Consider the following 27,864-nt stretch of genomic DNA (forward strand, 5'->3'; position numbering starts at 1 on the left):
ACAAACTACCATGTAAACAGCAATTTTTAATTACCTTAATCCGATTAAGGTCATACTCGAAATAAACACAAATCGAATGAAGACATGTGGAGTACTCCTGTTTTAGTCGCATTATCGACGTGCATTACAGACATTACAGACACCTTAATCACACTATTAATGTCATGTGAGAGTTTTCACTGCATTTTGTGACAGGACACAATCACACACTTCAGTGCTCAACCGTTTTATGGCGAACAAGAGAGTACGGCTGCATCCCAAACCGTGTACTTGCCTACTATAGGCCTGTAGTAGGAGAAATACATGTATCTCGGCTACTATATAGACGGTAAGTATGCGGTTTGGGATGTAGCCCATGGCTTCAAGCAGTTGTCTATTTGCATGTACAGCATGACAAATAATTAACTGCACTTGAAGCGTTCGTAAAAATTTTTAATAAAAACACCCAAAACTGTTTATGGTACCATAATGAAGCTGAACTGTATGTTGATACGTGAAATTCTGGAGTGACGTCAGACAGTGTGGCGCGGTGACTTAATGACATGTGATGTTAATCGAACTATGTTCTATAACATGTAAAACTGGAACATGAAAGGAGTATTCTAAAAGAAATTCATGTAAACACCTTAATCACAATATTGTCTTACTCAGAGTAAGGTCAATAATTAGATTACTGCTGTCCATGTAAACATAGTCATTGTCAGGGCAAAAGGAAGTTTTCTTCCAGGACAACCTTGTATGTGGCTTAATTTATGCGTCCTTCACAAAGACAAATCTGCCCGATTTCAGCCTTGCTGAAGCACCCACAGATCATCACCAATCTTCCATCAATTGTCACAGTTTGTAAGAGACACTGTGTTTGTAGGCCTCTCCAGGCCTCCATCTAAACATTAGACAACCAGGTGTTGGGCAAAGCTGAAATCGGACTCATCAGAAGAGATGACATTGCTTCAGTCCTCTAGGGTCCAATCCTTATGGTCTTATGCAAACCTCAGCCTGGCTCTTCTTTGCTTCTTCTTTGCTTCTCAATGCTTTTCACTGGCTTTTTTCTAGCTTTGCATGACTTCATCCCTACCCCTAGGAGCCTGTTTTGAACCGTCCTCGTCATGCACTTCACCCCAGCAGCCATTTGCCATACTTTTTGTAGGTCACTTGATGTCATTCTATGGTTGTTGAGTGACATTTGAATGAGTTGGCAGTCATCTGGGTTAGTGGAGAGTCATTTTTGCCATTCTGTAGCTTTCTTGTCCCCAATGTCTGCTGCTTGACCTTGTTCTTATGAACTGCCATCTTTAAAATTTTAAGGATGGAAGCAAACCAACGCTCACTGTATCCCTCTGCCAGTAAAGCCAGAATTGAACCCTTCTTTTCCTCACTCAAAACCTTCCTTTTAAACTCTTTTGGCATGGTAAATCGTTATTTTTTGATTGCAATTACTTTTGTCTTTTCCATCCAGCTGGTCCTATTGCAAGAGGATTGTGATGACCACAGAAGTGTTTTTTAATCATTTTTCTCGTTAATTAAGATTTGATACAGGTGATCACCTAATTAGTACGTCATCCAGTAGAATGAGGTGGGCCTATGTTGTAATCAGAGTAACGTTATAAAGTAACAAATTACTGTAATTTAATTACTTTTTATGCTAATGCAGTAAAGTAACACATTACATTGTACATTTATGTAATTTGATTACAGTTACTGATGTCAATAAAATTGTTACTTGTGTTACGAATTTAGTGTTAAAAAAACAATATTGAGTAAAATGCATTTTTAAAATAAATCACGTTTTTTCCCAAAGATTTTTTCTTTAGCCCCGAATAATTCTCCACTTGGAGTGATTTGTCACTATGTAACTGAACGTCAGTAAAAGAGTAACCTGTAATTTTAGATCTTCAGTGAACGGAGCCGAGAACAATCAGACAGGGATTACAAGTAAATACGTGGAAACCCTTGCGACTTATTGGCTGACAGCTCTCAATTCTGCCAAAAGTTAACTCACAGTCAAAGTGTGGAAAAACTGGATATACGGCAATTTTTTTTTAACCAGTAAAGGGGTTGAAACTGAAACAGTAACATCCTCTAATGCTGAGCAGCAAAACAAGGTGTGTAAATGTCTATATGAGTTCCAGTTTACGTGAACATGATATGAGCAGAGCATAAGGAAAGATAATGTATTTTGCATGGCACTGTAGCAGTTAAGCCTAGACAATGATAGCTTAGCTGTGCCTCCCTTTGGCTAGTGACACCAAACTAGCCTAGTTAGAAAAAATTGATATTTTATCGTATTCTTGGCATTTTCTAATCTAATTTTCTAAACTAATTTCTTGAGGAATCACCTTGATATGCTTTTTTAGTATTAAAGGACACTTATTGGCTCCTTTTCTGGAATATTTTGCTCCAAGTCATCCACTTAAAAAATATTTATTTGTAAATAAAATGTTACTTTTCTAATGAAAGAAATGAATATGCTGGCATAATTATATTTTTGTCTACACCGATTTCAAACACTTAATCATACACCTTGAGATCAAAAGTTTTTTAAGATCATGATTTCAGTCAAGTGTCTCCAAACATTTCACCGGTAGTGTGTGTGCATATATATATATATTTCAGTCTTCTCTGGTCGGTGAGCTGCCACAGGGCAACTAAAATCTGATGCTTTCCCTCCAACAGAATGTGGAAGAGTTAGCATGGAAACTACTGCCAAATGTGTCTCCATGGGTTCTGTCTACTGTAGAAAAGAGTTACCGGGTCCAGAGCTCGACCCCTTTCGGTTGAGAGTTGCGCTCACCACAGATATCAGCACAGAGCAGAGTTCGACATTAGCGCAGGAACTAAGATCCCTCTTGGACAAAGGGTCCATAGAACATGTAACTCTTTCCCTGAGGGAAATGATGGGAGTACGTGGCCAATTTTATATCTTTGTCATTTGAACCGTACTCTTCAGACATACAGGTTCCAGATTCTGATGCTCACACTTATCGTTCCACAGATACAGTTTGAGAACTGGTTTGTGACGATAGCTCTAAAAGACGCATATTTCCACATAGAAATATTGCCCAGTGACAGGAAATTCCTACGGTTTGTGTTTGAAGGCAACACATACCAATATCGGGTTCTTCCCTTCGGGCCAGCTTTATCCCCTCGCATCTTCACAAAGTGCATGGATGCCATTCCGTCTCCATTGCGACTCCAGGGCATCTGTGTACTAAACTACCTGGACGACTTGTTAATTCTAGCACGATCCAGGGAACAGGCGATTCAACATAGAGATGTTGTTCTCGCCCACATGAAGAGCTTGGGGTTCAGGTTGAACCTCAAGAAAAGTATTCTTTCTCCAGTGCAGAGGACAACTTTTCTAGAGGTTATATGGGATTCTACTATGATGGGGGCATTTCTATCCGCAACATGCGTAGGGTCAATCCTATCAACATTGAGCAAGATAAAGCTGGATCTGGGCATTCCCTTCAGTCTCTATGAGAGACTGTTGGGGCTTATGGCAGCAGCAGCCAACATCATTCCAGTGGGCCTATTGCACATGAGACCGTTTCAGTAGTGATTGAAAAGTCGGGGGTTTTGTCTGAGGACGAAACCTCTGAGAGTAATCAAGGACACATGGCGATGCCTACGTGCTCTGAGAATTTGGAGGTGTCTCTCTGGTTTCTAGCCTCAAGTCACACTCTAGGGGTGTCTCCTTATCACAAGATGGTAATGACAGACACCTCCCTCACGGGCTGGGGCGTGCTCTTAGATGGCTGTCCAGCTCGTGGTCTCTGGAACAGCCCTCATCTGGAGTGACATATAAATCGCCTAGAAATGTGGGCCACATTTCTAGCACTGAAATTTTTCTTCCTTAATTCAGAGGTCACCGTGTGTTAGAGAGGATGGGCAACTGCCTGAATGTACTCCACTCTTCCTCACACAGGAACAAGAGAAACTGCACCTACTGTGTCCAGTAAGGGCTCTCTGTAATTATGTCCACCTCACTGGCCAGTGGCATAAGTCAGAGAAGCTGCTGATCTGCTTTTGCGGTGATAGTAGAGGTGATGTGTCTAAGCAGCGCATCTCTAATTGGATAGTGGAAGCAATCTCTATCGCTTATGAGGTGCGTGGTCTCGCTACGCCTCTGGGCATGAGGGCTCATTCCACTATGGGGTCACCTCCTTGAAGGCTTTGTCCAAAGGGGTACCCTTACAGGATGTGTGTGCTGTGGCGGGGTGGTCTACGCCGCACACATTCATTCGATATTACAGCCTAGATATGCATTCCACCCCAGGTTTGAGTGTCTTGCAGTGACCCTCGGGCTCGGATCTTTTGAACAGGCCGTGCCCTCAGTATGATGAAGTGGGTATTCTCATTCCCACAGCGTGAAGCTCACGCAACGTTAAGTTCCCTTTGAAAGGGAACGTCTTGATCATGCATGTAACCTTGTTCCCTGAGAAGGGAACGAGAAAATGTGTTGCTTTGTCATACTGGGGCATGCCTGTAAATTGCATCTTTGTTTCAGATAATAGAGACTGATGGCACGGTTCACAGGTGCCATTTTTATATTACATGACATGCTTAACTGCCACATCACCTGATCGTGACAGGCCTATAAATAGGCATGATTTTACACAAGCTTCAGATACCAGGCATGTGCGAGGGTGCTTCCTACAGTGTGAAGCTCACGCAATGTCTCATTCCCTTCTCAGGGAACAGGGTTACATGCGTAACCCAGATGATAATCCACTCTGCCAATAAGGCATTTGCAAGTTCTCGATCACGTCTGGGGGGACACATGGTTACACCTGGTTTGCCACTGCAAGGATAATAAGCTGTCCTTCCTGTCTCCCTGTAGCACTGTCTTAGGTGTCTTACATTACGGACATTGCAGTTCATTGCTCTGGTCACATCTGCAGTCCTCATGCCTACCTGCAGCAGGCATATGGCATGTTCACGCAGGTGAGCAGGCACCCTAGGCACCTTTCTTCTGGTGTTTTTCAGAATCAGTAGAAAGTTCTCTTTAGTGTGCTAAATTGTTGTAATTGTGACCTTAATTTCCTATCTCCTGTAAACTGTTCATGTCTTAAGGACTATTCAACAGGTACATGTACAATAATTCTCTATGGTTCATTGAACAAGGATGAAAAACATTGTTTAAACCCTTTCAGATAAAGCTCTGTAAAGCTTATTTGGATGCTGAGCAGCGCCACCAGTCAAGCAGGGAAACTGAGCGACATTCTCCATTGACTTGGCAGGCTGAATGAGATCCACAGTAGGGGAGGGACAGTGGGGAAACATCTTATGCATGGCTTGGGAGGTCATCTCATTGGCCTCAAACAGGAACATGTCTTGGGGGGTCATCTCTTCAACCTCTAACAGTTGAGACCGCCTCTTGGGTCTGAGGCTGGAGCTCTGGAGATGAGGTCGTCACGCAGACCTCCGGCTGGAGCTCGGCCAAGGAGGCCACCTTGAGGGTCTCAGTCTGGAACTATGGAGATGAGGTCACCGTGTTGACATCCGGCTGGAGTTTGGCTTGGGAGGTCGCCTCATTGACCTCATGATTTGGGGAGAAGGTTGCCATGTTGACCTCCGAATCGAGCTCTGGAGCTGAGGTCTGGAGCTGAGGTTGCTTCATTGGCCTCATGCTGGAACTCCAGAGATGAGACCCCCTTATGGGTCTCATGCTGGAGCTCTGGGGAGGAGGTCACCACGTGAACCCTGACTGGAACGCTGCTCTTGCTCTCTTGAGGAGCCGTTTGTGCGTATGCCAGCTGCTCTTGAAACATTCCTGGGAGCAGAAATATGATTTGTGTATCCCGAGTTTACAGCATGTTGGACACTGTAGGTTGACTTCTTTACTGCAGCCCTCAGTCCTGCATGTCTGTGTTACCTCCATCGCCTGTCGACCTGGGGCTGAACTGTGGAGGCCATCCTGTTTGCCAGCTCCCTTTTGTAAAAGGTGGTGAAAGTTTGAGTGGGTTCTAGCTGAGCCTTCCTAACATCTTTTCCAGGTCAGGTTTAAACTCGGGACTTCCAAACACCTGAACTAAAAATTTTACTAACAGTGTTACGCTGCTAGGCTCGCCAGTCCTCTTGGTAATTAGGAACTCTGCCCAACTGCAGGCTGGGCCAGTGAGCCAGGATAGCATGAATCCCATTCACTGCTCTTCTGTGGGCTTGGGGTTCTCCAGGCTAGAAAAATAAAACTGGCATAGCAGGAGATTGGGATATACAATCGGGATATACCTCAAAGCCATTGAAGAGAGCTGGAACATCCAGGTGGTACCACTTGGGAAAACGCACAGAATCAAAAGCTGATATGAAGATCCCAGTGTGACACTCTCCTTGCTCTCCTGCTGCATCCATGGTATGCGCAAAGTACTGAGGTTTTGGACAGATGCAATCACAGTTAAGAGCTTTATTGAAGAGCATATAATCCAAAGGGCAAGGAGAAAACAACAATGAAGACAGGCAGAGTTCAGGCAATCAGGTAAACAGGCTAGAGCAAGCAAGGCAGAAATCAAGGTCAAGTGTAAAGCAGAATCATAACCAGAATAACAACACAATGGACTGGCTTGGTAAACGACAGAGATAATAGCAGCTGAACGTATTACTTCACTAAAACATAGTGACTGAACAGTCTCTTATATAGTGTGGTGTGATTGTGAGTGTGATTGGGAACAGGTGTGTGCGATTAGTCCTCAGGAGATGGTGACATGACTGTGTGTACTTTTGGGAGTTGTAGTCATCGGCCATTTTTGTACTTTGCAGTGTATTCTGGGAAATGGAGTCGCTAGTTTGCCGTGGCATGACAGTTTCTTTTTTATTTAGATTTTTTATTACTCCAAACAGAGAATTGTTCATTTAAAACAGTAGCTACTATAATCATTAAGAACAGCTGCTAGTTAATGTAGCTAGCCACAGTGCATGTTGAGACATGGGTGCCATCTTGTTAGGATTGCTGTTTCTGTTGGTGAGTTGAAGCTATGAGAACTCTCAGTCTCCAACTCACAGCTCCAACTCACCAACAGTAGGAGCGATCCTCACACGATGGTGCCCACATCACAAACATCCAATATGGTGTGATGTGAACTAGCTGGCTAACTGGTAGCTATCCATACAATTACAAGCTCATTCTCCTCAGTCTTTTCTACTTCTATGACCTGCTGTTCATCCTCCTCTGTCCTCTTCCTTTTAAAATACTGAAGGATGCTCATCTCTGTGTGAACATTTTGCACACAGTTTTGGTGTGCTAGCTAGCTTATTTGACAGTTTAATAGGCTTAATTATTATTGTCGATCAAAACCAGCAAACAATCAGCAATTTCATGGGCTGAAATAGCTACAATATCCCACCTCAATTATGAAGTGGTATATCTTTCATCTGTACGTTCGTGTGCTCAAGAGCGCCTGAATGCTGTATCGTAACCGCCCTCACCTCAGGATGCGAGTATTTTTTTCCACGGATGGTCACGGTACATTCGAGTCATCTCCAAATGAATCCATTCTGCTTTCATTGTGTAAGTAGCCACCTCTCTGAAAATCCATACCAGGTTTTGCTTGTTACCTTGCAGTGATAGACAAGCTTGTCTCATCAAGCTTGGCAACAGGCAGTCAGCCCAGGGAGCCCTAGCTACTCAAGTCTTACCCCTTCGCTTATTATAGCAAAAGTTGTTTTTATTTATTGTATTATGTTTCTAAAAGTTGTGGAAGGGGTTAATTTGGAGACTGTCCAACTCAGAAATCCTCTGAGACAGGCAGGTAATACGAAATAAAATTTGAGATTAGGAAAAAGTGGAGGGGGGGGTGGACATCAAAACCTAGATTTTGAAATATGCAGGGGGCCCCCCCATGTACAATGGCTCCTACGCCCATGTGTATATATATAAGCTATCCTCACATATGGTCACAATTAGAAGAAAATGGTCACAAATACAGATGTCAGACATGAGGTTCCTCTGGCTGCTGTGCTTACTCTCTGAAGCTTTTAGAAGAACTCACCAATCTGGGAGAGCCTAAGACTAAAGAACCTGCTCTGACAAATCAAGCAGAGCCAACTGAGATCATTCAGGCATCTTAAAATGGCACCCATGCCATTACAGCTGTAACAGGCATGTCTCACTCAAAAAGACCCCAGAGCAGACCTTGGACCCACTGGAGAGTTCCTATCTCTGTCTTTATTGAACTTCTCAGCCTGTTGCCACCATGACCCCCAACAGGAGAAACAGAAGGAAAATTAATCAATGAAAATCTTCAATGTTTCAGTCATCATGATTATATTACTATTATTTAATGGACCAAACTTGTAGATTTTAAATACAACGTTTAAAACATAGAATAGTATGTTGATGTTTCAAAAGACCTCACTCCATATGCGGAATGTAAGCTGTAAAAAAAAGTTCATTTGGAATTCCTCATGCTCATCACTACCATGAGTACATTTACTATACAAATGGCCTCCTATATTTGATTCAAAACGTCAAGGGGAAAAAAAGGAATTAAAAAACTGCTGAAGTGATAAGAAGTGGGGTTACTGTCATGACAGCAAATACAACAGCTGTGAGTTGTCCATTTCAGTCTATTGTTATATCTACTGAAGAATACTTAGTATGAATATTAAAGGAAGCATATTTATCTGAACTATAGATACAGAACATGTTGGTAATGCACTACCTAGCTACAGATTTGCTAGATTATCTAAGATACTGTATAAAGATAAAGTACCTTGAGTTAGAGCTAGTATCCCCTGAATTTTATGTAAAACATAGCTAGAAATAGGGTGATTGTTCAATCCTGGTATTAAGCCTGTGGAGGTGGAAATATACAATTTCTGATAAGGGAAAGATTTCTTACAAAATTTCTTTTAATAATAAATTACAAAGTCATATGTTGTGTTGATTGATATTGATGACAATAAAAGGTCATTTTCACATTCCAGTCTTAGATGCACAAAGAGGCTGGAAAAATGTTTATATAAAATGGTTAGGTAAACGGTTACTTTTTTTTGGTACATAAAATGAAACAAATGTTATACACCTATGAGAAAAGAAAATACAAGTGTATAAATATGTTGTTCTTTAATTTGGGTTAGTTGGGTGTTGACTGAAAATGTAAATGCTGACCTGTGCATGAGTCTCTCTCTCTATCTCTCTCTCTCTCTCTCTCTCTCTCTCTCTCACACACACACACACACACACACACACACACACACACACACACGCAATCAATGCCATGTGTTTAAATGCAACACCAGAAGGCCTGTGACTGCTGCGTCTGTGACTGCTAAGAATCCAGATTGGCCTCTCTCTCTCTCTCTCTCTCTCTCTCTCTCTCTCTCTCTCTCTCTCTCTATGCCCTGTTATAATGTCTTAGCCAGCAGAAATAAACTCCAATGGCTTATTCATAATACATCACAGCCAGGGTAAAGCTAACCACTGTGATTTTCTCAATAGCCTCTTATAACATTTAAATTAAATCTGTGACCTTAAATGTATTACCCTTAACACACTTACTGTATAACTTAGAACCCTTTAATACACTTTAAGCTTTCAACTTTATGATGTACTTGCAATGTAATGATTGAATACTTAATAAATAAAAGGGGTTTTCTTTCTTTCTTTTGACTTATTTAAACTGAGTAGACAGAAATGGCTGCAAGATTAACTTTTCTTTTGGGCTCAACATTCTTCTGTACTCTTTTCTTTTGTACATATTTCGGAACAATGAAGAAATATATAAATGACAACAAAACAGTACTCAAATCATTGTATATTTTATGGTTTATTTGTTATATGGGCTATATTTGATCCAGTATTAAACCACAATTCTGAAAAAGTTGGGACATTATGGAAAATGATAACAAAAAAAGAGAAGTGATTTGTAAATGTACTTTGACAAAAAAACTTATTTTTTGATGGTATTTGATGTTTTACCTAATCAACTGCATAGTTTTTTTGAAGATAAAGTTTATTTTGAAATTGATGCATGCAACACATTCCAAAAAAGTTGGGACAGGGGCAATTTAGGACTAATAGCGATGTGACAAGTTGAAATAAGAAGGTGATGTGAAACAGGTGAGGCAATCGTATAATCATAGATTATAAGGAGCCTCAAAATTTCAGTTCGTAAAGGGCAAGGCCAAAAACCAATTCTGAATGCGCCTGATCTCCAATCCCTCAGACATCACTGTCTTAAAAACCGTCATGAGTCTGAAATGGATATCCTGACATGGACTCTGGAATACTTTGGTAAACCTTTGTCAGTCAACACCATTCGCCACTGCATCCACAGATGCAAGTTAAGGCTTTACTATGCAAAGCAGAAGCCATACATCAACACCGTCCAGAAGCGCCACCAACTTCTCTGGGCTCAGTCTCATCTGAGATGGACAGTAGCACAGTGGAATCATGTTTTGTGGTCTGTTGAGTTCACATTTCTCTTTCTGATTGTAGAAGCATGCACTTTGACACAAACAGGTGCAAGACTTCCTAGCAGATCCTGTGATTAAATTTTGGGGTTCTTAGAGACTCCTTTTTGCATCAGACGGTCTGCTCCTGGGCTGAATTTGCTCGGATGGCTAGTCCTGGACAAATTGGCAATCATTTCAAATCAGCGCCACTTATAGATAATTTTCATTACAGTGGAATGATGTATTTAAAATAATTTAGAGATCTTTTTAAATCCCTTGCCAGACTCATAGGCATCCACAACCTTTTTCTGAAGGCCTTACAGAAATTTTTACAGATGTGGCCTTTAAGAATGCACATTTTTTCACATGGTTTCACGTGATTCGTCATGTGTGATCATGCAGCACCCTACAGGAATGTTTCTTAGAATTTAAATTCATTTGTTGTGCTTCACACAATAACCACCAGGTGGTGCATGCAACAACATACTGTAGCTGAACACAGTACAATAAATAAAAAATGGAATGTGTGGTCGGTTAGATTTAAGAAAAAATATTGCATATGGTTCACATAAAAATATTACTTTTCTCATCAAAACGTATGTTAAACCTCATTTAAACAAGTTTTTAATTACAAGATTCAATTATACAGAGTAAGAGTGATCGAGTCACGTATTTCAGGTACAATAACTATATTATTTAAATTAACATGGATGAACGTGTGCTAGAATAGTGCAGAGATTACACCAAGGACGAACACCAGCAACCGAGGTCCGAGCCTCAGCTCAGTTGAGAGTGTTCATTTAATTAGTGTAGAAAGTCAATTTGTGCGTGCATGTGTAAATATGAATGTCCTTCCTCAAGTAATATTAAATGAATTCCGTTTTTTGTCATTTCATGCCAATGGAATGCAATCTTGTGTTCGAGATCCACCTATGGGAGAAATGGACAACTCGCTGATTGCCCAACAAACTCACAGTGAGTCCCTGTAACCCTAGGGGATGGTCACCTAGATAGGTGGTGCTTGACGTATCCCACAATGATGTGCCTGGTAAAACCATGCACGAAAGAGATAGTGGTATGCAGGCAGAACATTAAGGACATGCTGGTGGCATAAATAAGTGAATCCTGACAGCCAAAGCTTCAAGATGGAGAAGAAGGTTCAAGGCTGAAGCCAGGGCCAGGAGTAAAGCTGTCTTCAAGGACAGAAGATTAGGGGAAATGTCCCCCAGGGTCTCAAAAGGCTATTGGGGCAGAGCCTCCAGCAACATGGAGAGGTCCCACTCCAGAACAGCTCTTCTAATGAGTGGAAATGAGTGACAAAGCCCTTTATGAACTGCTGAACGTGTGGGTGATGACCCACTGTCGTACCATCGAACCCAGCATAACATGCAGCGATAGCTGCTAGGTAGACCTTGATAGTGGAAAAGGACTTACCATAGTCCATAAGGTATTGAAAAAAACAGAAAATGTCAGAAACTGAACACCCATCAAACCACTCCTCGAATACTTGCCACTTACAGTTATAAAGGGAATGCATGGAGGAGGCCCTAGCATTCTGTATGGTGGTGACTACACGTGGAGGGATCCCCACTGCCAAGTCCAGAGAGCCACCCGGTCTGGGTGGGGGTGATCGATTTCTCTCTTTGCCTGAGACAGGAGGTCTGTGCATAATGGGAGGGGCCACAGCTGGGCATACAGGAGGGGAATTATCTCCACCAGCCTTGGTCCACCTGGGTGCCATAAGAATGAGGGTCAGGCTCTGAACTCTCATCCTGGCTATGGTTAGGGCTATTAAGCAAAGGGGATGGAATGCACAGAGCATGTTGGGCCACGGATGGGCCAATGCGTCCACATTAAGGGATGTGTCCCTGTCTCTTAGCGAGAAGAACATAGGACAATGGATGTTTTCGCATGAGGTGAAGAGATCTACAACAGCTTGGCCAAATCTCTCCCACAGTAAGTCACTACTTGTGGGTAGTATTCAGCTCCAAACCCAGGAATATAACATTCTGAGGGGGATTGAAATTGCTTTTGCTCACATTCACTCTGAAACTGAGTGATGTGATGTGCAGGAGCACATTATGAGTGTCCTGCACCACTAACTCTCTGGAATCGGCTATGATAAGCCAATCATCTATATGTGTTAGACCCGTCATTCTCAACAGGGCTAAACCCGCCTCCTCACACAGACAAAACACTCTCCGAGTCAATGAGAGACCGAAAGGAAGAACTGTGAATTTGTAATGTATGCCTTGGGAGGAAAAACTAAGGAATTTCTTGTGTGGGGCATAAATGCTTAGGTGGAAAGAAGCATCTTTCAGATTGACTAACATGAACCACTCATTCTGATGAATTAAACAAGCATTCATGTGTCAGCATTCTGAAAGTATTTCCTCAAATGTTTGTTAAACACTATGAGATCCAGAATAGGATGAAGTGAGCCATCCTTTTCTGGAACCAGGAAATAACGGGGTAAACCTGCTGATGATGTAGATGCAGAGGAACCACTCAAATTGCCACCTTCACAAGGAGGGAGATTTCGCCTTTCAAAATGTGAGTGGAGCTCTCCTCTGTATGAGAAGAGATAACTCTGCTGGAAAGTGGGGGCCTCTTCACAAACTGAAGTCTGTACCCCTTGGTTAGAGTTTGAATCACCCACTTGGGGGCCGACACATACTGCCAAGCTGTTATGTTACTTGCGAGTGTTGCCAATCGCTCAGAACTGTGCATGCGCCCGGTTCATTCATTTGTGATACAAGGGGGCCATCTAGCAGACAGTTTGGGGGACTTGTGGGGCTGCCGGGGGAAGTCATACTGGGAACTGTGAAGCCACTAAGAACACAAGGTGGGCACCCACTGGGGAGGGAGATGGCAGGGGGGGCTAACCCCACCAACAGAAAGACTCCTTCTCTTGGACGGGTGTGACAGGAGAGCAAAACTTGAGTCCAGAGGGCTGGCTGCCCAAAAATGTGGACTCAAACCCCCTCGGCCTGTGCATCAGGCCGCTTCCATTCGAGGTCAGAGGTAGCCAGACTAGAGGGTTTTTTGGCCGCAATTGCGGCGAAGGACGTTCTTCCCCAAGGCTTGGCAGAAGGGGGATCACGGCATGGATTTCCTCGGCAGACACAGTTTGAGAGCCTCGTCCTCCTTCTTTTTGTCGTCACAGCCTTGTTGCATCAAAGTGACGGTGGGACCGAAAAGGGCCTGGTCGGGCTCCACCAGCACTCCTGCAATGCGCCGCTTCTCGCTATCAGGGAGACCAGATAGGTTAAGCCAGAGCGCACACTCACTAACCACCACGAGGGCCATGGAATGCCCACTTGCCTGGATGGCTTGGCATGCCTTGCAGAGGACGAGGTCATTAATGGTGACGATCTTTTTCCAGAGCTAGGGTGAGGGACACACTTTCTCCAGTTGCTGCCCCATGTCAACCAGGCTCAGCCTGGTAAGCAAGGAGATATTGAGGGCCCTGAGAGCCAAGGCTGAGGCCTTATAAGAGGCCCGGTGGATAGACGTAGAAAAACGGTCCATTTTACTGGGTGAGAGTGGGCTTGGGGGGAGCGAGTAGGCCACCTTCGGAGGGGTTAAGGTGTCTGGCGATGGAGGGCTCAATGGTGGGGGGGTCATTCATGCCAAGAGCCGGCATTTCCGTAACCTCGAGTGTTTCATGTGCTTGGCACCCGCATGGAGGACTGGGAGGAGCTGTTTTCCCAGGTGGGAGGGGGTCCTAAGAGTTTCCCACCATAAACATCCCTCTCTTGGTTGGTGGCACTTTGCAGGGCAAGCCATTTGATATTGAGGCGAGCGGACACTCGCTCACAGACCTCGAACAGGGCAGACTGAGGTAAGGCCACAGGAACATTAGCCTGGGGCATTAAAGAAGACGGGAAGGCCTCATCATCATTTGAACCCTGTAGAAGGCATCTTCCATGTGTTTGAGGCCCATAAAGACCATACAGAAGGGATGAGAATCCATAGCTGCGATAAGAGCACCACACGCAGCCAGGCAGGCATGCGACTGGTTATCCCCGGCGGAAGCCGAATTCAGTTTAGTACGTGCCATGGCGGTGAAGCACAGAGCTCAGTCATGTCCGTAAGGTGGGCAGCTGTAGGACAGAGGAAAAAAGTCTTAAGAGGAGGTGGGCAGCCTAACAAGCAGTGCGAGCATGGAACCAATGTACACATTTGAATTAAGTAAATTCAATGAGCTCTTTTTCAGTGTGTGGACTTCTGAGTTCACTTTAAACCCGTTTTTTTCAATAGTGAAACTTTAAATCTAAGAAAATAAAAAAGATTCCATTGGCAAGAAGGGAGAAATGGAATTCATTCAATGCTACTTTGAGGAAGGACATTACTATTTAATTAACATTAATACACACATGAATTGACTTTCTACACTGAAAATAAATGTTTATTTAATTAAACATTCTCAACTGAGCTGAGGTTCCAACCCCAGTTGCTGGCATTCTACCTGTACTATGTAATTCAATCACGCTTATTTTGTATAACTGAATCTTGTAATTAGAAACTTGTTAAAAACACGTTGTGGCATAACTACTGTATCTCTTAGCAAGCCATGTTTGCTCAAATGAAACATGATTGCCACCTGGTCTTGTCTTTCCTGCACCTGCAACATGTGCATGACAATGCTTAATACTGCATGAAATCACAGGATCCTTTTTCCTTTGACACACCACATCTGCAGATCTTGGCATGATGACACCACACACCTCAATAACAAATAAATAAGACTGGTTCCACCTGCACTCCCTAAGCAGGTTCTCATCACTGGCACCCAATCTTGAACAACTGATTCTAATTTTATGGATTTGAACGTGTGATAAATCAGGGTACTTTTTCCATGTGACTGAGCTGTTGTTTTGTTAATATAAATTGCGAAAATTACTATAAAATGTCAATTTTATCTGTCATTTGATAGAGTGTCTCACCTTACATGTTTCTTACATAAAAAAACATGAAAAATATGGAACTTCGTGAGTTGCTTGTTTGGTTTTGTCTAATCAGAAAGTTGCTTGTTCAGAGCTGTACAGGGTTGGTCATCATGAGTCAAATTTACAGTCAGCAAGATAAATCCTTATCATTATTTCAAGCCAGCAGCTTTGACCACAAAAGTACACCTAAACTTAATTAACAACATATATACAAAATATATGACTGCGTGGTATGTGCACTGTCTTGCAGTATTCTGGGAAGCATGAAGGCTCTCAAAAGAAATCAAACTAACCAAGAAGAAACAGAATGGAAATGTAGCCAAATTGAAATCTAAACGATTATGACAAAGAAATAAACAGAAAAAGGAAGTAAACAGGCCAATTGCTGATTTTCCATGCCATAAGGCCATTTTAGGAAAGCAGAGCAGGCTGCTGTCTGGAACAAGGGGTTTTGGGTCCCTGTGGTCGATGGTTGGGACTGAGGTCACAATCCAAAGAGCAGCAGGATTTTATTTCACAAGTTCATCCACCAAATACCTTACAAACACACACATAGAGCTTGGCTATTAAGGTATGAACATTAAGACTACTAACATTAGTTAGTTAGTTAACATAAGTACAAACACTTTTGATTATTACAGTCTGAGTGAATGGGTAAGTTAATACATGATGTAGGATATGTAGGATGCGTGCAGCGTCCTGTATAGATACTGGCATTTTTAGCATTACTGAATGGATATTTTGGACATACACATAATAGCACATACACAATAAAGCTGGACAAAGTTGAGCTTAATGGTCCTGAGACATCACACTCATAGGCATTTAGAGCATCATGTCAAAACTTAATATGTACAGTACTGTGCAAAAGTTTTAGGCTCATGCAAAGAAATGCTGTAGAGCAAAGATGCCTTCAAAAAATAATGAAATTAAACGTTTCTACATTTAAAAAAATACTATAAAGAGCAGTAAACAGTAATAAATGAAACAGTCAACATTTGTTGTGACAACCCTTTGCTTTAAAAAAAAAAAAAAGAAGTCTCAGGTACAATTTGTGCAATTTTATAAGGAAATGAGCTGTAAGTTTTACTGAGCATCTTGCAGAACCAGCCACAGTTCTTCAGGAGACTTTATAATGTAATAAGTCATAAAATAAAAATCTATAACAAAGTTTGTACAAAAAAATAGGGTGCCTAAAAATTTTGCACAGTACTATATGTCAGTGTGCTGTGGTGTAGATGCCATAAATGAATGCAATAAATAAAAGTTCAAATTTACAGTTACACACTCTTCACACGATATGAAGAAGTACCATGTATGGGTCATTTCCATGTAACCCTTCACTCAGTGCTTATGGAAACAGAGCTTCAGCTTGTGGACATAAAGACAAGCTCAAGGGAAGGGGATTCACAAAGCCAAATCTGCTCTTGGGGGAACACATTTAGCATGCTCGGCAAATAAAGAAAGGACAAACCATGGTGCGTGGAAAGAGTATGAGTGTTTAGGCTAATAATACCTTCTCTCTTGCCTTGAAATATTGCAGCATGTTCTTAGTCTGTGCCGAGGGAGAAGGATAACCTGCAGCAGTCCTTGAACTATAAAGCATTATGTCAAGATGTGTTTAGAGCTGTAATTTGCTCCATAAATACACTGGCGGTCATGGTCAAAAGTTACATAATTACTATGAGACCATACGTATAGGGATGATTACATAAGTATATGCAGCAGTATAGGGTTGAGATAAGATACTTATTTGAGACCAATGTAAACACAAAACCCCCGGCTGCAGCAATGCGCTCAGAAAATAAAAAGGTCTAACAGGGAAGCTTCTCTCAACTTCAATCACGAATTCTCTTTAAAACTGTGTACATTTTACACAAGCTGAAAAATTCACATTTTCTTATAATACGACATCATGGAGGATCTGGGTGTGTGTGTGGGGGGGGGGGGGGGGGTGAATTGTATATAATGCTTCTCTAATATGGGAGGTGAAGTCCTTTTGTTGAATATGGATTTATTGAAGTGTGAAAGCGGATCAGGACAGAAGTCTGATGGCAGTGGCACAGCTTATTCAAATAATACAAGGGCTATGGCTCTCACATTCAATAGAGATTTGAGACAGCAGGTCTGCCACGCTGCCTTTGTCATGAAAATCTATCATGACACTGCAAATGTGGGGCCTGGGAGAAGCGATTTCTCACGACTGAAATAGCTCCTTAAAACCACAGCTAAAACAATGGCATGTCAGCAGCCAGGGCCTTTCCACATTTCATGGCTCCACTCTGACAAACCTGCTAACAACTCACCCATCACTCAAAGTCGACCCTGTACGCATTTTACTCATATTGCTAAAAGTCAAACATGGCAAGACAGCCAGCCACAGTAGGTTCCATCTTTAGAGTCCAGAAATTATTAGCATTGTTATAAAACAGTAGACAGTGACACTGCAATGATGACCTTCTTTTGTTTACATAGACGCAAGATGAAAGGCCTGGCATTCTTTGTGTTAATGTTCTGTATTATTTTATCTGGTAAACAGTGCCCTCTTGTTGATAATCATAACACTGTTCAGAAAAACAGACATCCATTTCTGCTCTAACTGCTGTTAAATAAGATGACCAACAGAATCTACAATTGTTCAACCAAAATATTTAAATATTTATATAAGATGTAAGTTACGTGAGTAAACATGGTCAAGCAAAGTGTGCACCTATTCTCCCAGCTGTCTGTGCTATAAGACCTTTTTCTACAAAGAGTGGAAGATAGTGAGTGATGAAATGCTTGCTTCCTCTATTCAACAATAAGATGGGGGAGGTGATGATGTCAAGACTGTGTGCAGAAAGAGCATACAAACCCTCATATCTACAGGGTAGGGACAGACAAACAGCTGGGCTCCTTGACATGCTCCCTTTGTTCTGGCCATAGCAGCAGCTCCATGAAAAGCCTGTCAGGCCCATAAGACACCATTCACACAGGCCAGCGAGGAGCCCAAGGTCACAGAGGTACCAACCTGATTCTATAGTTGTGACTTCACAGCTCCACTCCTGCCAACCACTGAAAAACAAAAGCTGAAAGCCTGACTTAATCCTCCCAGAAGTCCTGAACAATAGCAGAACAGCCATTAGAGAAGTGCAATAGTTTTTGCGAATGCAGAGATGTCGAATTGGGGTCAAGTGTGAGCCGAATCAGATAGCAAAGCCTTGTTTGGCCTTATTTGTTGAGTAGACAATTTGCCTCATATAATAGACATGAATACCCCATGAAAGATATTTGCTATTTGTTATAAGTTATTTAAAGATGAGAAGCAAAAGAATAACCAGAAGTCTGATTTGGTGATCACTAAAAGGCATTTACCACAGGGTTGCGTACACCGGCACATTTTGTGCCTAGTACATTTAACTCATTGAAAAACCTTCCTACAGGCAAAACCTGACCAAACATTTCTAATCATGCCATTAAAACAAGTTTTGAACCGTGGGTAATGTTGGAGATCCTTACTGGCCTTGCCCAAAATATAAGACAGACATGTTAATAATGTTACATATTGTTAAGAAAAGCGCTGTAAAAAGCCTAGTTACCGTATTGCTGTAATAAAATGCAGAGTGACCCCTTTGGGCTATTTTCTTTTTCTTTTTTCTGTTTTTTTGTCAGTATATATGTAGCAATAACAAAAGAATTTAAGGACTGCTAGCTTTCAACTATGACTTTTCAGCTATAACAAATCTACCATAATAGCTATCAACTTGTCTGGCAAACTTTTGAAAGAATACAGAATGAACAGGAGCCCAGAATCCTTTTCCCCTCAAACTCGTGTTTTCATTGGAGCAACTGCCAAACAACACAATAGATTACAGGCTTTAGCATGTTCATTTGGAGGTATCAAATTGTAAGTTGTACTGTGACTGATCTGTGACTGAGTCTGATGAGACTAATGTGTGACGTCAAAGAGTCTAAGATAAGCAACATAACAATATTTTCCACTGAAAATTTTTTGTTAAATAACACTACTAGGAAAAGTTGTCATACATATATGTGGGACTCCAAATCCCACGCAGCCTGATGCCTACAGATATGACCACCTCAAACGCCATTTCCAACATATAACAGGCTAGAAACATGGCTATCTTGGACTCCAGCTCCCAGCATACACACAATCACTGTCATAGTCACCCAATTTCTGATTACACACACCTGGATTCAATCACCATTTACGACTATATAATCACACATCAAAAGTGTGAAGTCTTGGTAAATGTTCTTTGTTTCTGGTGTGCCAAGTTTTGTTTACTGATATTCTGCCCTTGCAAATTTTTTTATACTGTTTATTAGTCTCATGATTTTGGATTGTTTGTTACTTGGCCTGTGTAAATAAACATGTTTTTCACTTGCATCTGCCCCATGACGAAAATATGCAATGCCTCAGTTTTGTAATGTTTAAGGACACCTGTCTTGTATTGATGCTTTTAGGGTAGGAACTATTCAGTTGCACATTAAAACAAGGAATGTGTACTACCTAGTTGATGTAAAAATACTGAAATATTTTCACATCTGCTTCTGATGTGCATGAAGTTCACTATTTAAATGTATTATGTTCTTTCCTGAATATGATCATTCTCATTGCATGAGTAAGCCTGAAACAAGGGTACACAAAGCATCTTCTTTAATACCCTAAACTCCTGACATATTAAGTTATGCACCTTAAAACATATTACTCAGTAACCACAGTGAAGCAGGATGTGGTTATGAGAGTTAGATATGTTATGTCTGAACCCAACTACAGGGTTTTGGGAGTTTGAGGCATTAAGGATATAGTTAATTAATGGTAAAAGTTGTAATTTGGAGGAGACTCTTGAAAGAGATTCATTAAGAGACTGGGCACAGCCCGCTCTGATACTGCCCCAAGTTCCACAACTAAGCTGCATGCTGCTCTAATTTCAGCCTTTAACTCAAGTCCGAGCTGGCCTTTCTGACACACACACACACACACACACACAGAGAGAGAGAGAGAGAGAGAGAGAGAGAGAGAGAGAGAGAGCGAGCCTGCCAAGCCGGCTTTAATATCTTGTACACACACACACACACACACACACACACACACACACACACACACTGTACAATGCCTGCTGATCTGGCCTTTCTCTACATCACACACCCCTACACACAACTGATGGTAATTATACAGCCACATGGTCATGATGTCTGCATGGGCAAAAGCCTGGATCAGTCTCTCAAACTGTTTCACTCAACAGATCACTCAAAATAGCACTCAAGGAACTTTCCATTTCACCTGTCTTTCTTTAATCCTCTCATTCAGACACTCACTTAGCCATTTATTAACTCAGTTCACCTCCTATCTGCATACATGAAGCCACAACACTTTTAACATGTGCCATAATGGACATATTTATCTTTGGGGATAAATTACACACAAAGTAAATAAATTCAATATGTAGTCTATTCGTGGATGAAGGATCAAATTATAAATTTAAAATAAAACAAAAGATGCATGTAACATGAGTATTGCAAGTGCAATCTATGTTACATAAACATGCTATGAAAAACTGCAAGGAGTAAAGAGAAAAAAGAGTCCAGTATAGTATATTAAACATTTCACAATTGCTTTATATAAACAGTAGTTACTTATGTAACTGTAACTCTATTAATCCAGGATATAAGCCAGGAGTAACTTCTTGTACCAAGATACCAAGATTTTCCAACAAGGTCATGGAGAGATGCATGTTGAGGCATTATAACAAAATAACTCCATCAGACAGCAAGAATTTCCTAAAACTTTCTCATTCCAAAAGACAAGACACCTTGGTGGTTATGTTGGGTCACAGAACAACAATTACATGTGTAACTAGCATTATATTTCACATCTTGTAATTGCCAGGGATGGTGTGTAACACCTGGATAATATCTGCCATGACAGTCATGAGATAAAGGACAGCCCTAAAAAGGTTGCTCATAGATGACCACTACATCCACACCAGTGAGAGAGGCAAAGTTATCCTTGTAAAATCTTGAGAAAGTGCATGGTGACACCCAGGTAGCAGCAGCAAAGACATCCTTAAGTGGGGCACCTCTAAATAAAGCCCATGATGAGGAGACACTCTCGTAGAGTGGCATGTCACACTTGGCTGTCTATAAGCCAAGGTGATTACGTCCACCACCCAGAGGTGCCTTTACATATAAAGCTCATAAGGATGATCTTTAAAGGACTTCTGTAGAAGGTGGAGGTCCCTCGCAGGGCTCCTAGGGGACCATGGCTTCAGGAGGTACCTTGCCCCTTTCAAGAGGCAATAAGCCCTAGAGATATGTTGTCCTCAGTGCTGTGGTATGCTGAGATGACTGCAAGATTTTTGGTACACCACCAATGTTTAGCGATGCTTATATGTTAAAATGCTAGGAACCTGACTGTGCACAGGGACCATTGGACAATAAGTTGAACACCTTTCACAGAACTATTTCTGCTTAAGGGTATACACAGCCTGTGTGGTAGGGGCTCTTGAATTCAGAAGTGTTTCCTGAACTGCTAGATTATAGTCTTCAGGTTCTTTCACACTCAGCTTGATTAATTGACACAAATGTTTGACATGATGATGCTCTTGAATGGAAACATGGTCCTCCTATGGGACCATGGCTTAAGGAGGTACCTTGCCCCTTTTTTGCGATATTTACTGTCTCCCACCTATTTCCATTCAATTGGTCCTTTACCGATAAAATGGTGCGCATCAGTTATTTATGCATTAAAAAGTGCTGTTTTCTCAGTACACGTGCTCTCTCTCTCTCTCTCACTCACACTCACACATACACAAGTGCACGTACCATGGAGATATAAACAAACCGTCAACACATGCCGTAGTATAAAGTATATTTCTTACTGAAATACTTCATATTTGTTTGAATGTAAGCAAATATTTTTTCATAATGTTACAGTTGGACTTTGTGTAGCAGAAAACAATATTCAGTATGTCATCTCATATTTGTTATCTGTCATTTGTGCCAGTTAGTGTGCAGGCGTAAAATGCATTTTCAGTCAGCTCCACCTATCGTGCAGGCATGAATTAGCTGAAGGCGATCAATCGTTTCATGTTCGGTGTGAAAGCACAGTTCGTTGGTGATTCACTTCGCTTTATCATAACGTGTTCAGTGTGAAAGAACCTTTCACTGGGTGATTTAGTCCAAGGAGCCAAACCCACAGACACAGATTGAGGATGCCAAATCTCACCATCCATCTGGGACAGCAGATTTGATTGTGGAGGAAGCTGCCAGGATGTTCTGACTAAGGTCTGACATGTGTATCGCTCGGGACTAGATGCTGAATCTTGCATAGAGTGAAAGCCGTGGATGAATCTGTATAAGTGCTGAGGTCAGTGAGGGGCTCTGTTTGGGGCCCTCTGCCTGCAGAGTAGATCACGGACATTCAAAAACTTACAAAAAGACTGAGGGTGTTCCCCCCAGCCTAGAGGCAGTGCAAGGCAGGCAGGCACCCTATAGACATTAGAAGACAGGTCCAGGGTGTGCTGCCCTAAAGGCACATTTTGGCCAAGCTGCCTTCATGATTCTGAAACCTGCACCCTTAGATGTCTAGGCCTGCTTTGACAGGAGGCCCCTGTTCTGGCCCAGGTTCCCCACCAGCAGAAGCAAGGTATTAACCCTTATAGAGTGGTCAACATCTATAGATTGGAGGAACTGCTCCAATACTAGTCAGTGTGGCATTGCAAGCCCTGCCATCACAAGTGCCATATGGAAGATTGTATTTGATGTTGTACCACCACCATCTTCAGGATGGCTCTCACAGCTTGCTTTAGGACAGAAACAGCCCTTGCCCAGATGCTGCCAAGACTGGAGGAGTTGAATGTGGTAACCTAACTGGTCATTATCAGCTTGGAGGAACTTCCCTCCAAGCTATAGACATTGCATCATTGTGCTCATCTGATTAGGGGTGAGAAAGATGACTGGCCATGGAGCTATAAGAAGGGCTCTGTTGAGAAATTCAGACCTCTGTGTGACATGGTCTCAGCTCCTGGATCATTAATTTCAGTTGAGCCATGTCTGCTACTGTTTCTAGCTGCTTAATAATTTCATTTTATTTATTTTTATACATTTATTTTGCAGTAGACCTCTACTGGTATAGTGCATTGTTATATTACACAATACTTTGTGTCAATATTAAAGGCAAAATTAAGGGAGCATAACAACCCTAATACCCTATCTATTGAGCTTTATTTTTTTGTGCAGCTTAATCAAATTGCCTTTGTTTGGGAATTTGAGACTATAGAAATCGCAGAGCATTGTCAGAGACTGATCAGACAATTAAAGCATGAATAGGGAACTCATGACACACCAATACCACGGGTGAATTTTGTTTAATTTAATGATAATTGTGATCATGACTAATGACATGCACACACACATGAACCAACCTCCAGCTAAGTGCCAAAGATTTACAACAACTGGCAAATTTCTAGACTAAAGGAAGAATAAAAGATTGGTCATATTTATTTTATTTCACTTTCACAGAGGCAGTGTAAATATAGGGATAGGGTGTACAGTAGATCTTGTTCATCAGCACAATGTATGTGATACATGAGAGCTCTCGTCAGCTTGCATAACATGGCAAACAAAATTTAATACAAGGGAAAATGGTTGCCATGGCATTAAAAAAGTGTAAATAGTGGAGAGATAAGTTGACATACTGACCGTGTTTACTTTTCACTGATAGCCTACCATGGCTGATTGTGGAGCAAGAGAGAGAGAGAGAGAGAGAGAGAGAGAGAGAGAGAGAGAGAGTGTGTATGTAATCTAATTTTGTAAAATCATATTTTGAAACTACAACAGTTTAAATCTATAGATTCTACGTTTTATTGTTACGTTTTTATTCTTGTGCATGTAGCACATGTGTGAAATTGACTGTCGGACACCTCTTCTGTGGTAGAGGTACACCTACAACCTCTTAATTTTCCTAGTGACAGACAAGGCTAAAACTGAGGTAAACTAAGTACATGTTAAAATATAAGACACTGCCAGTCAGGAGGAAAGGAAATATTAATGCTACAACCTATGGTGTTTTTAACATAGCTAGCTACTTACTTCATACAGTCAGTGTTTAGAATTAATAGCCATATTTATTCATGAGAGTGACTGAAACTGTTATAATGCTAATGGAACTGTGTACTGTATGTATCAGAAAACAAATGCTGTGTCCAGTTTTTAAATTAATGCACCATGAGGTTTTCAAGACATTCTCACTTTGTCTACATCAGAAAACAGTGGACCTGGAGGAAGGTCATGGGTATAGGTCAATTTTGTGACAGGACCAAAGTCAGTTCTCATCTCATGCTAGCCTGTAATGTCCATAACCATAGTGAAAACTCTGAGAATTATTTAGATGTCTTCTTTGTTGTCCGTGATCTGTTCAAAATTGAATAAATTGTTTGTAGCCTATGTGGTTTCCATATGGAGCAGTTATTCTGTTTATACTGCAATTGCAGTGACTTCTGGAAAAGTGTGTTTTGACCTGGTGTGATGTGAATCCAAACACCTCACATTCTTCTCTCCCACGCTATAAGGCTGATAGGGCAGTGGTGGCTCAACAGATAAGGCTTTGGGTTACTGATCAGAAAGTCAGGGGTTCAAATTGGAGCACCATCAAGCTGCCACTGTTGGGCGTTTAACCCTCTGTCTGCTCCAGGGGCGCCGTATCATGGCTGACCCTGTGCTCTGACCCAAACTTCCTAACAAGCTGGGATATGCAAAGAAAAGAATTTCACTGTGCTGTAATGTATATGTGACAAATAAAGGCTTCATCTTCTGATAAAACATTACAGCCAATGTCCCAGTAATCCTCATCACAAAGAAAGTTCCTCACTTCTGGCCAGGAACTTATGCAAATCATAATATGGGATCAGAAAGAGAATAAAAAGAATCATCTTATTTAAAAGAATGCCAAATGTTTTGCACATGGGTGTAAATAACTGCTTATGGTGTATATACTGTAAACCTTTTAGATTCTGTGGGTTCAGTATGATTTCATTGAATCTGAGGTGCTTTTCACATTTTCAACTTCAAAGAATTCTTTTTTTCCCCTTTACAGTTATGACACCTGCATTTCTCAGTTGTTGGCTGAATATCTATTACTGCAGTAAAATGACTACAAGAGTCTGAAACAGTGACGTGGGTGCAATAAACCATCAATTTTACCACTGAAGCCTGTGGTCTGTTTTATATAATGAGTTATAGTATAACAGTTACCAACAGTGCCAAGCTGCCTAGTTATAATTGTGAATAGTCATAAGGCGAGTGATGGGCTATATGATACAGGCCAGGGGTTCTCCAACTTTTTGCAGCCAGGGATCACATTAACTTTAAGAAAATCTTCAGGTCCTCTCATTAAATATTTATTTTACAAAAGTAATCCTACTAATATTAGGGACATTGTTTAAATGTGTGCAGTGATACACTATATAGCCACATGTTTGTGGACAACTGACCAACACTCATATATGCTTTTTAAACAACCTATTCCAGATTGCTGTTATAATAACCTCCACTTCTGGGAAGGTTTTTCCACTAGATTTTGGAGCGTGGCTGTGGGGATTTGCTCATTCAGCCACAAGAGCAAAGATGTTCAGCGGGGTTGAGGTCAGGGCTCTATGAAGGTCACTCAAGTTCTTCCACACCAACCTTGACAAACTGTGTCTTCATGAACCTCACTTTGTGCACATGGGCATTGTCAAGCTGGAACAGGTTTGGGCCCATTAGTTCCAGTGAAAGTAAGTTCTTAATGCTACAGCATACTAACACATTCTAAACTGGGCTTCAAATTTGTGGCAACCAGTTGGGAAGGCCCACATATGGGTGTGGTCAGGTGACCAAATACTTTTGGCCATATAGTGTATTTTGGCCATGTAGCCATAGAGCCTTTAAAATGCTATGGCTATGTTTCACTGACCTTTAGGAGGCCCCAGACCCCAGTTTGAGAACCATGGGTACAGCCTATATAAGCAGTATGTTATAAATGTTCCTGTATATACACAATTGATGTAGAAATTTTGTCTGAAATGTCCATTCATTGTTTAATTAGAAATTTGTGAACTATACTGGAACTGCCACTACACTTACATAATTTTTGGTTAAAAACTTTAATCATATGATGGGTTAGGTGCGATAAGCAGTGTCCACCCACAAAGTTGAAATGAAACCTAAATCATTGGATAACCTTACCAACTGGCTAACATTCGTTTTCTGCTGATTTAAAAAAAAATGGTACAGCTTGTTTTAATAAAGTGAAAATAATAATTTTAGCCATAACATTTTAGACATTACCTCAATATTTTTCAGCTGCAACTATGAAATGTGTGGTCCATGTGTATAGGTGCTAAGAGTGAGTTAAGGACTAGGTGAGTTTTTTTACCTGAGTTGCGCTGTTTTTGGTCCAGGGTAATAAACACTCGGAGGGAAAAAGGTCTGGGAAGGGGTTTTGGACCATATTCATCTGCATCTCCTCCCCCTGTCGACATTTCCTAACAAGAGAGAGAGAGAGAGAGAGAGAGAGAGAGCTAGCAAATGAGACTCATTTTCCAAGCACTATTACATGACAGGCCATCAAAGCATATGAACCATTAAAAAGAAATCATCTTCAGTCAGTTTTGTGCTCTTAATGCAGTCACAGAGCTGCTATTAGGAAAGGCTATGTTGCAGGGCAGGAGACAGAGGTGAGGTCATTTTGATGGTGGGCCAGTCGAGTGTAACCCCGTCTCCCTGGAGACACACTCTCTTAAGCCAGGGATGACATCACTGTGTCTACCTGAGACATCTAATTTCTCATGCAGCCTGGAGAACAGCAGGCTGGAGTGGTGAGCTCATCCTTTATAAGGGGCCGCATGTTGTCAATAAACCTCAAGCAAATTTTTACTGGCATTGATGAATGAAATGAAATGAATGCAGTGGTCCAAATCAAACAGTAAAAGTGTGTATGCAGGCTAAAATACAGAAATTTCATAACACAATGCAAATATCCCAGGGAGCAAAGGAGAAAGAAATAGAGAGAGAATGAAAAAAGAGAAACAGGGCAGAAGAAGTGCATTAAAGGGGGAGAACACAGTCCTTGTCTGCAACAGTGTGTTACTGAGCCTTATCTTAAACAGCTTCCAGCTCTTGTCTAACACCTTTGAGAAAGTTTTACATACAGTGGCCTCCACTAATATTGGCACCCTTGGTAAATGTGAGCAAAGAAGGCTGTGAAAAATTGTCTTTATTGTTTAACCTTTTGATCTTTTGTTCAAAAATTCACAAAAATACTCTGCTCTCATGGATATCAAACAATTGCAAACAAAACACAGGTTTATAAAAAATATATCTCTGTTAAATATAGGTGTGCAACAATTATTGGCACCCTTTTAGTCAATACTTTGTGCTACATCCCTTAGGATAACAGCTCTGAGTCTTCTCCTATAATGCCTGATGAGGTTGGAGAATAAATGGCAAGGGATCTGAGATCATTCCTCCATACAGA

General features: G+C 41.4%; 1 protein-coding gene across 6 annotated transcripts in view; it reads right to left on the minus strand.

Annotated features, from left to right (window-relative positions):
- Nucleotides 1-27,864, minus strand: part of grb14 (growth factor receptor-bound protein 14) — a 71,891-nt gene that overhangs the window by 34,542 nt on the left and 9,485 nt on the right. For all 6 annotated transcript variants that reach the window (XM_017470314.3, XM_017470313.3, XM_017470312.3 and 3 more), the window contains one exon: nucleotides 26,764-26,872. In XM_017470314.3, coding sequence (XP_017325803.1) covers nucleotides 26,764-26,872 — 109 coding nt within the window. The remainder of the gene's footprint in view (nucleotides 1-26,763; nucleotides 26,873-27,864) is intronic.

This window comes from Ictalurus punctatus, chromosome 6, assembly GCF_001660625.3.
Source record: "Ictalurus punctatus breed USDA103 chromosome 6, Coco_2.0, whole genome shotgun sequence".
Lineage (NCBI taxonomy): Eukaryota > Metazoa > Chordata > Actinopteri > Siluriformes > Ictaluridae > Ictalurus > Ictalurus punctatus.